Source organism: Xiphophorus couchianus, chromosome 9, assembly GCF_001444195.1.
Source record: "Xiphophorus couchianus chromosome 9, X_couchianus-1.0, whole genome shotgun sequence".
Classification (NCBI taxonomy): domain Eukaryota; kingdom Metazoa; phylum Chordata; class Actinopteri; order Cyprinodontiformes; family Poeciliidae; genus Xiphophorus; species Xiphophorus couchianus.
The window spans coordinates 25,774,731-25,789,309 of record NC_040236.1 but is presented as its reverse complement, the minus strand read 5'-3'; the positions used below and the strand labels follow the sequence as shown (position 1 = coordinate 25,789,309).

Sequence of the window (14,579 nt, the reverse complement as noted above, 5' to 3'; positions counted from 1 at the left end):
TCCTTTCATAAAGCCTGAGCTCAAAGCTGCACACACTGAAAATATGACAAATGCAAATGGGACGAGAGAAATCAAATGTGACTAACGTGCATTGAAACAGAGAAAATCAATTGTCTCTTGAACAAATGGATGAGCTATTAAAATGATTGTGTCCTACAGGAATATATTATCCTCCGCAGCTGCCAGCAGAGGCAACAGCATCCCGTATGCTAAGTCTGCTTGGCCCGGGAATGCACATTAGCACACTCACCAAGTCAATTATTTCTACAATATGCATTGGGTAAATGTGATTTATCTGCCTGCACCCATGCTCTTAGCTCTTGCCTGTTATCATTATAATGAGTGTAAAACATGCAATAAAAATATTGCTGCACAAAGCAAAATAGGAGCATGAGGAGACGATTTTTTAAGAGCTCATATGTCTGGTGGTGACAAGGAGACTGTCGGATGTTACAGTGGAGTAATATTGTCATTTTTACATCTGTGTTATTACAAAAGATGCTGGATTTTAAAGACATTCAGATTCAAGATTAAGGGATCCGGGTTTCAACTGTTTAATTATTGAGAAGACGTTTCATCAATTCATACTGTGAGCAAAGTATTAATTAAAGCTTAGCTGACAAAAACACCAGATATGAAACATTACAAAATAAGCTTTCATGAGTGCCGCCTGCTGACGTTTAAACAAATCGTTTTTCAATAAGTTTCCCTTGTGAGGGCGACATCAGAGGCAATTCATCCCATGCATCGAGTAAAGACTCTAAGCAGACTTCAAATGCATCCATATTACCACTTCAAAACAATCAGAGCATCTCTTCAGGCACAAGAAAGGTTACACAGCATGGAAATAACACATATTATCTTAATAACCTTATTTTGAAGTTTTTCAATTGCCTTTTGGTATTGTTTCCTCAACCGAATAAATGCATAAATGTACACAGCAGCCATGTTCAATTAGCTGCAGGAAAATGTCAAGAAGACCAAACCGCCCCAAACAAAAGACAATAATCGATGGTTGTGTCTAACTTTTCTGAACTGAAAGGTCCAGCACAATCTAAAGTGGTTACCCTATTTGGTTTAGATAAAATTAGGAATTTGTTGTCCTGTCCTGAATTGCGGTTTATTAATATCCTTACACGGGGTAATGAGCACATACTGTATATTGATTGAGAGAGCGCAACACCATCCCTCCCGCTATCAGTATGCCTTTGCCAGATAATCGCTCTCTGTTTACTGGGCATCTTTGTCAGTTGTGGGCGGTAACTCTTCTGACTGATCTGATTGGCTGGATTTTCAGCTCAAATCCAGTGATTTCCAGCATGAGTTGTCATGGACATACTTTCATACATTGGAGGAAAGAATGTCAGCTGATAGTAGGATTTTGGTGTGAAGGGTCTCACATCATATAGTTCAAATCTACGAGGCAGACCTCGAAGATCTGAATGAAGGTCGTTTGGAGAAATTTATCAGGACATTGACAACAATCTGAAGATGAAACAAGTGTGAATTTACTGGCATTATTCCAAATACACAGCCAAGGAAACTATAAGTTGGTTTCAGAGAAAAAAAGCAACCCAACTGTATCCAATTAAAAATCTAAAAGTTTATGACAAAACCCAAACAATCAAGTAGTTGTGCTTCAGTTCAATTGCTCACGTGTATGAGAGTTGTTTGAGGAGTCCAAACATTTGATAGCTGCCTTGTCAGTCTGGCAAATTGTATACACAATAATATTCACACATCAGTACCTTCCTGCTCTCGGTGAAGGCAGATGATTTTCTCTCTCTGTGAAATTAACTTAATAACTTGAAGTTAATTTCATAACAGACTCAACTCTGGCCAAGAGTTGAGTCTGTGCCTCAAGCAGACAAGATTGGATGCTAAGGTAACTTTCTCAGAAGTAAACAACTGACTAAATTGGGCTTGGCAGTGTAGGGATCTGATTAAAATGCCATCAGGCTGCCGATTTAGTGCCATTTTTTTCAGATTAGCATGTGGATTATATATCTTTTATGGCCTGGGGAAGCCCTGGAACTCCCCAAAGGTGAAATGGAAGTGTCAGTGTAGCGATCTGAGTTTTGCCCCATGTCGCTGTTATGTTATTTTGAAGTTCATTATCAGTGATTCTTTAATTTTATCGAGCTACCGACATTGTTCCTGGACTTTGCTAGTTCTAGGCTAGAAAAAAAGAAATTAACCTGGAATATAAAACCTGGAATTTATTATAGTAAAGGTGTTACATTTTAAATGAATGTTAGAAATGAATTAATTCATCTGTTTAAGAATTCTGATAAATGGATCCTCTATTTTCCCTAGTGGTTCTATCATTTTAGGAATCCGCAAGATTGCGGACTTTAGGAATCCGCAAGATTGTTATATTTTAGTTCTTGTGCGACAGATTCAATGTTATTTCCTGGATTCTAAATCTTGCATTTGTCCTGAAATTTTAGCTACATGTGGGACAACCTGGGCATTGGAACCTGAATATCAGAAATCCTGTTTCTATCATTTTACTGGTTAATACAAATTGACCTGACATAATACTTTATGCATGTGCATGTGTGTATTTTAACATGATGAAATGAATTTGTTACATAAGCCATTTTTATACATAGCTTCCATTACTTATCAATTATGAGGAGGTGGAATTAACATCAACATGAAAGCTCTAACCACTTAATCCTGCTGAGGGTTTGAGAGATAAAACCCAATATTACAGTCACTGTATGGGATGATGTCTGTAAAGTTACACAGTCAAAAATGAACAGCAATGATTTTAGTTATTTAGCCTGTCGTAGGAGAAAAGAAATTGAAGTTGAGTTTACAAAATCACCTTTTTTCTGTTATTCATTCCTCTATAAATATCACATATGGATGTATGTATGTATGTATGTATGTATGTATGTATGTATGTATGGATGGATGGATGGATGGATGGATGGATGGATGGATGGATGGATGGATGGATGGATGGATGAATGGCTTTCACACCATTTGGAAAGTCTAAGCTGTTGTGAGCTTTCAGTAAGTTGATGTTTCAGTGACATGGTTAGACATCTCTAAATGCATATTGAGGCAACACCCAAAGCATACTGATTCCTTGAATGCCTTCATTGGAAAAATCATAAGAAATGGCAAAGACATGAAGAAAAGAATGGTGGACTCCCAGAGGCTGTTTTCTCATTGGGTAATCCAGATACCCGAAGGTATTGCTGTCATCTGTTCAAACTATATGCAAATAGAAACAGAATTGACATCTACAGCCAGCATGGAAACAAGCATGTTCTGAGAAATTTTGTGCATCAGCCACAGAACCAAAGTAAAACGCCAAGGGGAGATATTGTCAGAAAATTGGTAAGATAGCATAATTATCCACAATGTAATGAGTACCAACATGGGCTGAAAGACCACTAAGCGGAGAAGAAGCCATTATTCCAAAAGCAACATAAAAACCCAGATTACAGTTTGCAAATGCACTCAGAGGTAAATGGCTTAATTTACCTCTGAGATGTCCTGCAGACTGATCAAACTAAAATTGAAGTCTTTGGCTATAATTACAATCATTACATGTGCAGTTCAAATGTGGAATCTTCCAAACCTGAGCTCTTCTCCACAGCATGAAGCACATGGGTGGCTTGAGGACACCAACAAAAATAGGACTTTGGATACCCTAAATGTTTCATCAGCTCATTCAGCTTAAAAATTACAATTTTACCAAATACAAATGAAATATATGTACATTTATAAATTTATAGAATAAAATATCCAAATATTTTTTTCTCTAATTATTGACATTTAGCAATAAGGAAGAATATTGGTGATCACAGCTGAGCGTGGAAGGTTTAGTGGGGTTTCAGTGAAAAAAGGCCCTGCCTTATGGATTAGCTTTTTATTTTTAATTTATTTTTATTTTTTACAGTATATGTATTTAGGTTTTGCCTCTTAACTGTATTATATTTGTATGTTATTGGTCAAAAATTAATTTATTTAAAAATGTTAACATATTTGTTGTATGGACACAATAGGGAATGGTAGGGTGTGGGAGCCACAGAAAACATCAGCATACATTTTAATCAAAGAGAGTCAACGTTGATTACTTACAGAAGGAGCCAGTCTGACGGACACAAACACACTGGTGCACATGCAGAGTCCTTTGAGACTTGAAGTGTCAGCAGTGTTGGGCGTGTGTCCCAAAACACAGGGAGTCCTTCCAACCACTTGGCTTATGGTTGAAGGTCTCACATACGTCTTGGGAAACACTGTTGCACACATGAATGGAAACATTTGCACACGGCCCGGCTCACCGTGACTGCTGGAGAGCTTTGAGTCGCAGCCTTCTAACAACACAATGCCCAGCGGTGCGTTTGGGCCGTCTGCTCCTGAGTCTGATAGAGATATCGTACACGTTTCTCTCTTACCCACACATTAAACTCACAATCCCTGTTTAAACTGATCATCCACATCATTTAAACATCTGCTTTGCAGATTGAAAAGCGCTCCTCACCTGTTCATACATACCTAGGGTTAGTCATTTTTACTAGAAGGAGGGATAATGGCCTCTCATAGAGGCTTGTGGGGAACATAACATCTTGTAGTTTGTGTCTGAATAGATGTCAAGTGTTGGAAAGGGCCAATTTCCCACCCAAGTACACTCACTGACAATAACAGTTAGGCACCCTAAAGGAAAGTTTGTTTAGATGTACTTTTATTTCAACAGCAATTTGTGTTAAAAAGGAAGTGGAATAAGTGGAGGTATCAGAAGTTGGTACATAGATTCACTGAAGTGTTTAGAAGTCATTTTAAATGTTGCTCAGGTGTTTTGACAACATTACCAGCACTTGATGGTGTTTGATGTAGGTTTTCTAATGAATGTATTCAACAAGGATAGTGCAGATGTAGTTTGCTGTAATAAGTATTTTATGGAAAACAAACACCTCGTCTGTTTGTTGGTCGCCGTAGTTGTGTGCTACTGACTAGCATCCAGCTTTCCCCTGGGTCTGGTGCCTGTAACACAAACACGACTACAATGTCTGCAGGCGATGTATTGAACAAAGAGTTTATACTTTAGATAAAGTTTATTCTCACAGCACACTGTTGAGTTTTGATTTTGCATTTCAATGATTAATAAAGATACCCTGCCTTAAGCTTCAGTTGCCCAGTTAAATTTCACATTAGTGACCAAATACCATTACTTTAGTTTATTTAACACTATGCAAATGTTCTGTCTGCGCTGAGGAAGAATCACTCACTTTGGTCATGCCGAGTGCTTGCAGTGGTTTCAGCTAACTGCTTAATCTACTCCCTGATATGTACTTAATAAACTACTGCAGGAACTCATGAACTGTCTAAAGTTCCTTCAAACTTTTCTTTCCTGACAGTCAGTCAGTAGTGAATAAAGCATTTTCTTACTGAAACATGTTTCCTTCCGTAATTACAATAATTGCTGATCATACAAAATTTACAAAGTATCTTTAAAAAATCAATAATAGATAATAAAATAATATTGAAGTGATAGAATGGGTGAATTTATATTCAAAATAAAGATTGCTACTATTTGTTTTGAATTTATCTTTGAAATTTTTGATGTTTGGTCTTTTGATCTTTGTTTTTGTGTTTTAGGGTATTTCTTAATGCCCTTGTAATGTTTGTAAATTGTTGATATTGTTGAGGTGGTTAATTTGAAATTTTGTGTTGTAATTTTGTTCATAAGGTATTTTATAATGTTTTATTGTAATGTTTGTGATGTGGACCGTAGGAAGAGTAGTTTCTACTATAGTAGAGACTAATGGGGATCCTTAAATAAACAGATATAAATATAGCAGTAGATTTCAACTCTTCTGAGTTCTGAAGTTGTAATTTCCATGCTATTGCTGTTTAGACAGTAGGATAGAGTCTGACAGCAGTTAAAACTCACACTAGATATAATTGACATTTCCAAAAATGCTCATACTAATAGAATAGTATAAACCGATTAAAACATAGAAGAAGAAAACTGTCATATATAACACCTGAGATTGTCATCGCAAGATTTTCTCGTATGGTGCAGCCGTAACCCATATCAGACTGCCTTCCATCAGAAAATGTTGGAACCTACCCAAAACAATGTGATTAGCTGGGAATCAGATTGGTTAGTTTTAATTTTCCATTTGCAAAGAAGTAGTGTGGAGGGTCAATTCAACTCTAAGCATAACTGATATTGACATTGATATTCTTTCAGTAAGGCAAAATAAGCAATTTCCTGAAAAATAAGGTTGTACTTGTTCCTTTTGTTTTCATACTTATAGTTCTCTTGACTTGCAGTTTTCCTCAGGTTTATTTTACTTCAAAAATCACCGCTGGTGGAGTGCTGGGTTTTTGTGGTTGAAGTGCCAGCCAGCCAAGTCTGTACACGTTTTTATTGGTGAACTTTTGAGTCCAGCTCTCTGCGAGTCAAAACAATAAGAAGGGTAAACATCAAGAACCAAACAAACCAGGAGAATCAAATAAGACTTGGATCAATCTTTATTGACATTTCTTTTGTGCAATTAGGAAAATGAGAATGATGGGGACTCCAGAATCCTGTGAGGATTTTCGGTGTGTTTGAGAAGCAAAGAAAGACGAGAAGTTAATTCAGTTTAGCCCCCTGGCAAAACAGATTGGGGATGAATAGAACCGTTATCTGCAATACTGAAGATCAATTAGTTTATGTTCTGCACTTATCAACACGGATTCTGAATTGGATTCTGCCCATCAGTCTTACAAGCAGGTTTTAATTTTTGTTCCTAGTTTGACTGAGTAGCATAGTGAAAGGAAACATTTGCAAGTAATGTTTTTGTGACAAAAAAGATAAAATATATATATTTTTTGCTATTTTATTGTGAACTTTTTACAATTAGTAATGTACGAAAATATTGGTAAAACTGTGCCTAATACGTTCAGGTATTAGGCTCTCTGAGTGCTCATTGTCTGTATATTCTTCAGTTGATTTCTCCATCAGACAATGTTTTTCTGTCACTGGTTGATGGTGAGATGTCGGTCTCTCTGATCGTGACTCCATGCAGCTTACTGGATCAATCAGAGGTTCAGAAAGCAGCTTCAGCCGTCGTTTTTCACATTATTTACAACAGCACAGCTTTACTGTAAAGATTTTTTTTTACTTTAAAAATCACATCACTCTGCAGTTACTTTGGTTACAAAGAGAAAACATTTTCTAGTCATTCAGTTAATATTAAACCAACTGGTTATGATTTACACATAACAGCAGCAGGAATCCTTTCTAAATATTGACAAATCTTAGCTTGTTCCCTTGGCTTTCAATCCGTTTTGAAAATGATGTTATTCATGTTTTCCTTGTGTTATTTCCACTTCATAACACAGAACATAAGTTGGAGATTACTTTGAATTTCTTTGTGTGTGTGTTACTTGGACTCTGAATGATGGTGGGAACTTTATCTTAATAGGAACATTAGAAGTTTATGTGCTTGGTACTTATTTCACTTACTCACTATATATGGTTAATGAGCAAAATACATTTTCCAATGCTATATTTTAGGTCTAAAATGACTATATATTTATTTATTTAAAAATAAATGAATAAAAAAATAAGCAAAACAGATTTTATAATCCCAAACTCTTTAGCTTTCCTGATCTTTATATTGTGTTCCAGGTCTTTCTCCAGTCTGGCAGGTGACAGTGAGGAGTCCAGGGCCAGGTACCTGTACAGGCAGTGGGTCGGACTTGGCCTGACTGATGTCCAGCTGTACAATCACACGGTTCTGCTCAGCTTGCCTGGCTCCACTCCAAACACCATCACCGACAGATCCAGCCACCAGTGTTTTCTTCCCCATGGGGCCCCGTGTGACCAGCGGGGGCCCACTGACCTGCTGAAGCAGCAGTTCTCCTACGCAGCCTACTCTGCAGTAGGCAGCATTCAGGTACCAGCTGTCTCTTTGGTTTTGACCTGCTACAGATGAGTGGGTTCTGTATGGCTGGATGGCCTCTTTAACCCTTTTGTTATCGTCAAATTGTAAAAACTTATGAGGCTTGTTTCTACTCTAACATATTTGGTCTGAAATAAATAAGCAAATGAATTGTGCTAATTGATTGTTGAAATAACCAACAAGTAATTTAGTAATTGATTAATAGCTAACTGGAGTACACATACTCTAAAAATGGCCAATTCAGCCCAAACTACAAAAAAGTGTACCTTTTACATTCAACATAAAACCATTCTTTGTCTGTAAATATGTGAACCCAGAACTATTCAAGTGTCAGTTTTAGAAAAAAACAGCAACCTCCTATTAAACACCTTTTCACTGTCCTCAATTCCCTTAATTCAAATAGGTTTGTAGATTTTTTGCAGATACATCCTTTGCCAGAAATAAGCACTGTAGGAATGCTATTATTGCATTTTAATCAATAAAATGTTTTTTTTTGTTTTGTTTTTTTTTATTTTTTTGCTTATTTGCGTCTTATTGTGTAAAAAGGCTTAAGTAGTTAAATGAATAATCTGCAAACTTGCAAATATTTTATCTGATTAATTGTTAGAATAATTGATTACCAAATTAATAGTCAGTTTCAGCCCTATGAAATATGGTTTTTGTCTTGGAACTCTTTTTCCCTTTGGGCCGATAGTAGGAGTTTGTGGGTTGCTCTGTCTCTATAGTCATGTCCTTGAGAAAGATATTTCACCTGCCTTGCCTGCTGGTGGCGCTGGTGCATGGCAGCCTCACCTCTGTCAGATTGTCCCAGTAGCTTGCCACCATCAGCGTGTGGATATCTGAATGTTGAGTGAAGCTTTCTCTGGATTTGATGAAGCACTGTATAAGTACAGGTGATTTACCATTTTACAATTTGATTCACCCAGGCTTACTTCTGTCCAGTTCCAAATATCACTTAGTTCTCACTTAAAGTCTGCTTGGAAGACACAAGCAGACACGATGGTGTTGTTTTTCGCACTCTGTAAGCACTATGATGTGGCTAATACACAGCTTTTTACCAATGGGTTTCGAGAGGCCGGACTGTTGCTTGATGAAGATAATAGCACAAGCTAAAGAGTGAGACAAAAGTGACATTGAGAGTGACAACGAAAGAGAAACTGACAAAGTGTGTGCATGGTATTGTTGGAGGGAATGTACCAAAACCATAACTGCACCTAACCCACAGGAATACAAGCACGGTGCGCATGGTGCATAAAAACTGCTCATCTAACCTAACTGTAACTGTGTTACAAGACCTGAAACACAGACACATTCATATATGCTTACATAGTCTGAATATTAGAAAACAAAGCTGACCTATTTGAAGTGAACTCTCCTCCTGCTGGTTCCCAGGCTCTGGTCCTGTGTCTGTGACATCCAGAGCAGAGGGAGGTGAAGTGACATTTGCTTCATTTCTATTCTGTTTGGTAAACGTTTTGACCAGGTTAAATAGTTTGAAAGTCAGTTCATTCATTTTTACTCAACTTCACCTCTCATTCAGCTCATGGAAAAAAAACATCAGATGGGAAATAAACAAAAGTAAACTAACTAGATAAATTGCAGTTTAGGTGTAAACAGATGTACTTACAGGACATTTTCATACAAAAGAACAATTTTATTTATTTATGTTTTTCACAATTTGGTTAATAAAGGGAGAAACAAAGTCAAATTATACCAAAACCTCTTTATAAAAAAGTTTTCTAAAAGATGGTACGGATCATGTGGAAACCTACAGCTGATACAAGAGTGAGCTATATTGTATTTATTTTGCTGTGCCTTTGTCTTTCCTTGCACCATTTAGAATTTCCTTTCAGTTGATTTGTACAGCGCTGATATCTCATCGTATGTAGAAAATGTTTAAAAAATCAAAATTTTTACATCCAGGATAATGCAGCAAATTCCAAATTTAAGTACTCTTATGTATTAACTGGACTGAAATGAGCCATAAACTGCACTTACAGCAAACTAAAACTCAATTAAAAAAAACAAACAAGTAGGTGCATCTGGTCTGAACCACTGAGCAGTTTACACATACTGTACTAACAAAGATAGGAACTGAGCTTACAAGTGCAGTGGCTCCAGATAACTCCAAAATATGGAAACCATTAAAAAAAAATCTTTTAAAAGATGGCATTTGAGTCATAATAGATGCGTGGTTAATCTTTTCCACCATCCTTCCAAAGTGTGAAGGTTAATGGAAGTCATTATGCATGTAGTCTGCCTGCGTTGGGCGCCAGACACACACATACAAAGAAATGCCGTCACACTATTTTTAGAGGATTTTACTTCTCTGTATCTCGGGAACAGAGAAAGGGGTTGAAGGAGAAGCTTGTTATTCCCTTGAGCCCCCCCGCTCGGCCTGAGGGCAGATGAAAAGTTGGAGCCATTCTCTGAATACCAAGTTTTTCCTCTCACTCTTCACTCCCCCCGCTCTCCGTTCTCCTTTCTCTGCTTTGCTTGATCCATCCAGCTGTCCTCTTGTGGAAGTCGAAAAAAAGGAGGGTCACAGTCATCCATCACCAGATTATTTCCTAGCTTCATTCCATTCCTTTCCTTGCATAAAGTGGCAGTTTGCAGGGTCTATGTGTTGCTTTCACAATTAAATATGGCATAGGTGATTGATAGATTGGAGTCGTTGTGAAGAATACTAAAGTAATGATTCCTGGTGTTGGCCATGTTTGGAGGGGTAGTCCTCTGGGGATGAAGCACATTTGCACATATGTATCTGTCCAAATTTGTAAAGTTTATATATACCTTTGTTATAATTAAAGGAAGCAATGCAGCAGGTAGATTTTAACCAAGTTTAACAATATATATTCAGATGTAATATGCAAAGACTTTCTACAATCTATATTCTATAGGGACCAGTGCAATTCTGAACAAATCCATGTGTATGCAAATAACAGAGTTGAGGATGAAGTAAAGACAAGGGCTTCATTAAATGTCTCAACATCACAGAGTCAGAAAGTTCAGGGATGCTTTTTAAATACTCACTTTTAAGCCTTTCAAGGAAGGCAGTAGGGAAAAGCTTTTAACTAATTCAACACAGCTTAGAAAATTGCCTCCCTTGTCGTTTGTGTGTTTGCACTCTTCACCCCTTTTTCTTCTCTCCTTTCTCTGTGTTTTGGCAACATATGTTATAATCTACTGCATATGTAATGATTGTGACCATTTATTGGCTAGCCCGTTTATTGGTGCTCCCCAAATGGAATGGTTTAAATCAAAGCATATTTATCTGACTCTATGTCCCAGTCAAGGTTTTAACCTAAATTTGATTGAGAATCTGTGACAGAACTTGAAAACTGACCTACTTTGCAAAGAATTGGTGAATCTTTCACTCTTGGTAGAAAGGGTTCTACAAAATAGTGACTCATCCTGCACTCTAAAGTGCATGATGAGTTTTTCTCCATATGCAATTTTTGAATGTGTTGTAAAACGCCCATATCTACGTATCTCCTGTAAAAAGGGTCATTATCAAAATTCTGTTTCGTCTAACATGTAGTTTGCATTTTCTCTCCAGACAGTTTAAATAACATCCATGTTACTGATGACATCTAATTGAATGAAACGGTTGTTTGTCCATGTTGGCCTGTGATGGACTGCTGGTGTGCTCCCTGCCTCTCGCTCCCTGGAGATTGACACCAGCCTCTCTTTATCCCTGCACTGATACGTATCCATGAACAGTAAACGGATGAGACATCCAGTTGCTCGAAGGAGTTATTTTTTTCTAAATAGCATTAGACTTAGAATTTATAATTACACCCCTATGTTGTTGTTTACAATCCTATAATATTGTGTTTATAAAACATTACAGGATTACTTTGTAACAACAATCCAACAATACATGTGTCCCCTTGTGTCATGGGTAAGACTGTAATTTAATCGATTCAACAATATTTATCGCAACAACAATATTTTTTTCCTCAGAAAATATTGATTTTTCATCCGCGGGTATCGATGCGTTAAGTCCTACTTAAATCTACATGAATTAAATGACAGCTATCACATGTGACATTTTTTTACCAAGTTGCACATGTACATTGAAAAATGACATGTAATGAAACAACCAGTCATAATTAATTAAATAATGAAATAGATAAATTACATTATCAAATATAAGTGAATAAGACAAAAAAGGGTCCTTTTCTGCATAACCAAATGCACAAAGCCACACAATTAATTTTAAACAAAGCGACTGTATAACAAATGTATAACAAAAACATGTATTACCCCCGTATTACATCAGTTCAATTAATTCAATCCAAGTCTATTGAACAGCCACAAAATGTCACTAAAATCACTCTGTACCTCTAAAATCTTTCAAAAGATCTTAAAAATGTATTGAATCATATGGTGAGCAGAATATCAGGTATTGTTTTGTATCGGGAGATTAGTGTATTGCTACAGCCCTAGCCATGGGGACACATGTCTAAATGTTAGAAAGGAAAGGAAGCATGTCTGCATTTATTAATGTGTAAAAGTGTGTTGATAAACCATATTGTCAAGCATTTTAGAAAGAGAAGGTAGAAAACATATTTTACTGGCTAAAAGAATGCACAGATTGAGATGGCGCCACAATAACAGGCTTGGAAGGCAGGGCATGTCCAATCACAAAGACAGTAGCGCTGCCAGGTTAAGTGAGTCAGTTATACAGGTGAGGACAGGCAGACGTCACACTGTTTTACTCCTCATTAACCTTAGCAGAGGTAAAAAACAGAACTGCACCCCAAACTCTGGGTGAGGTACCCTGGGGCAGTTGCTGACATCTTCAGTGGAACAGCCTGAAAATTAGATGTATTTGGGACTTTGAGAACTCTATTAAATGTCGAGATATAATGTATGAAGTGCTGCCCTTTACGAGAAGCTATACTTGGCCTCCTGCCGCCTGGATCAGAGGAAGAAAATGGGGTAGCCTTTTCAGCCACCACCTGATTCACTGTGTAGACAGAAAACCTGTTTTCTCTATATGATCCTTCTGATGCCGTTGGTGGTGTTGAAATACGGATCACTGCTAGACGTAGTTTGAAGATCTTCTTCTCCACAACAATAACTAGTTTTTGTGGAGACAACAGTTTAGTAACAGAAGACAAGTCTGGAGAGACCTGCGACAGACTGGCGACCTGTCCGGGGTGTACCCCGCCTCTCGCCCGGAACGTAGCTGGAGATAGGCACCAGCAACCCTCCCGACCCCATTAGGGACAAGGGTGAACAGAAAATGGATGGATGGATGGAAGTCTGGAGAGAAACATAAATGTCAACAGTGTTGCATTGGGACACAAGAGATCTGTTCCATCTCACCGTTTACTAATCACACCTACCGTCTGCGATGTCAGTATGTCTGTTAAAGGTTCACCTTCAAAAGGATGCTCATTCATATGTATCTCTCTTATTCTCACAATAAGAGACATGCAGCTGTTCCATGACACATTTATGTTACTTACTTCTGTCTTTTTCTTTAAATCAAATTCCTAGTGCTACATATTTTCCAAACTTTTCACCAATGGGCGTTTTTCTTTGCTTGAAATGGTAAATCAAGTTTGTAGAAAGAACTAAATCCAACTATGTTTTGAAAAGCTGGCAATTACCTTTCTATGCAATTTCAAATGTTTTAGTTGATCAAATGACCTAACCATGCCTTATCTCCAGAGTCTGTTAGATAAAAGTTTTTACAGAACCAGTTGACATGACGCCGGCTCCACCCCCACTTCTGGAAGCAGTGCAAACCTCCAACAAACAAACAGTGTTATAATGAAACTCAATGTGGAAACTCAATGTGTTATCAAAGACATTTTGAGAGTTACTTGTATCTTGTCAGCCAACACTAAGGCAAAGACAACAGGGAAGAAAATTCTCCGAGTCGTCCATCAGCTCTGTAAGGTCATCACAGCTAGAGGAAGAATGATGAGGGGCACAAAGTCTCGTTGGATGTGAGAGAAAAATATCTTCAACACATTTTGCACTCACTTGGTCAGTAATGACTCAAATAATGTGAGCTTATAAAAATTTTGTCTTCAGGAAATTGCTTAGAAAAAAACAGCAGCATAAAAAGGTGCTTAAATGTTAATACAGCAGTTAGTACAGTCCATGTTTTCATGCTACCTTAGAGCTACCTATTTAATTTACTCATAAAACCAAGCATAACTACCTTCACTTATTGATCTTTGATTTGACCTGCAGTCATACAGTGTCTATTATGACAAAAAATGGGATGTTAGCAACCAGTCACCTTTATACAGACTAACTTGTTGCCGTCAATCACATTTTGATTCAATTGGACATGAAGTTGGCTGCAGGCCTTAATCCATCCCTTGCGTTTTTCCAGACTTCATTTGGGTTTTGGAAATTGAATGAATTGTTTCTCTAAACGCTCTGGGTAACAGCTGTCGGAATTGCATGTTCCCCGCTGACAACGTTTGATTTCCTTTTATTTTCCTTAATCTTTATGACTGCAGCGTGTATGCAATGATGAACCCGGCAATGCTGACTGAGGCTCAGTTCCTCCACATAAGGGATGTGTACTTCGGAGCAAATTGCAACCGCCGGTTGGTCAGTTGATGACACAACCCCTAGAATCATTGACAGGTTGTGTCAAACCAATTGTATAAAGTGATTTTTTATTTT

General features: G+C 37.5%; 1 protein-coding gene across 4 annotated transcripts in view; it reads left to right on the top strand.

Moving 5' to 3' along the window:
* naaladl2 (N-acetylated alpha-linked acidic dipeptidase like 2) overlaps positions 1–14,579 on the top strand; it is a 385,596-nt gene that overhangs the window by 195,547 nt on the left and 175,470 nt on the right. For all 4 annotated transcript variants that reach the window (XM_028028168.1, XM_028028167.1, XM_028028166.1 and 1 more), the window contains one exon: positions 7,646–7,913. In XM_028028168.1, coding sequence (XP_027883969.1) covers positions 7,646–7,913 — 268 coding nt within the window. The remainder of the gene's footprint in view (positions 1–7,645; positions 7,914–14,579) is intronic.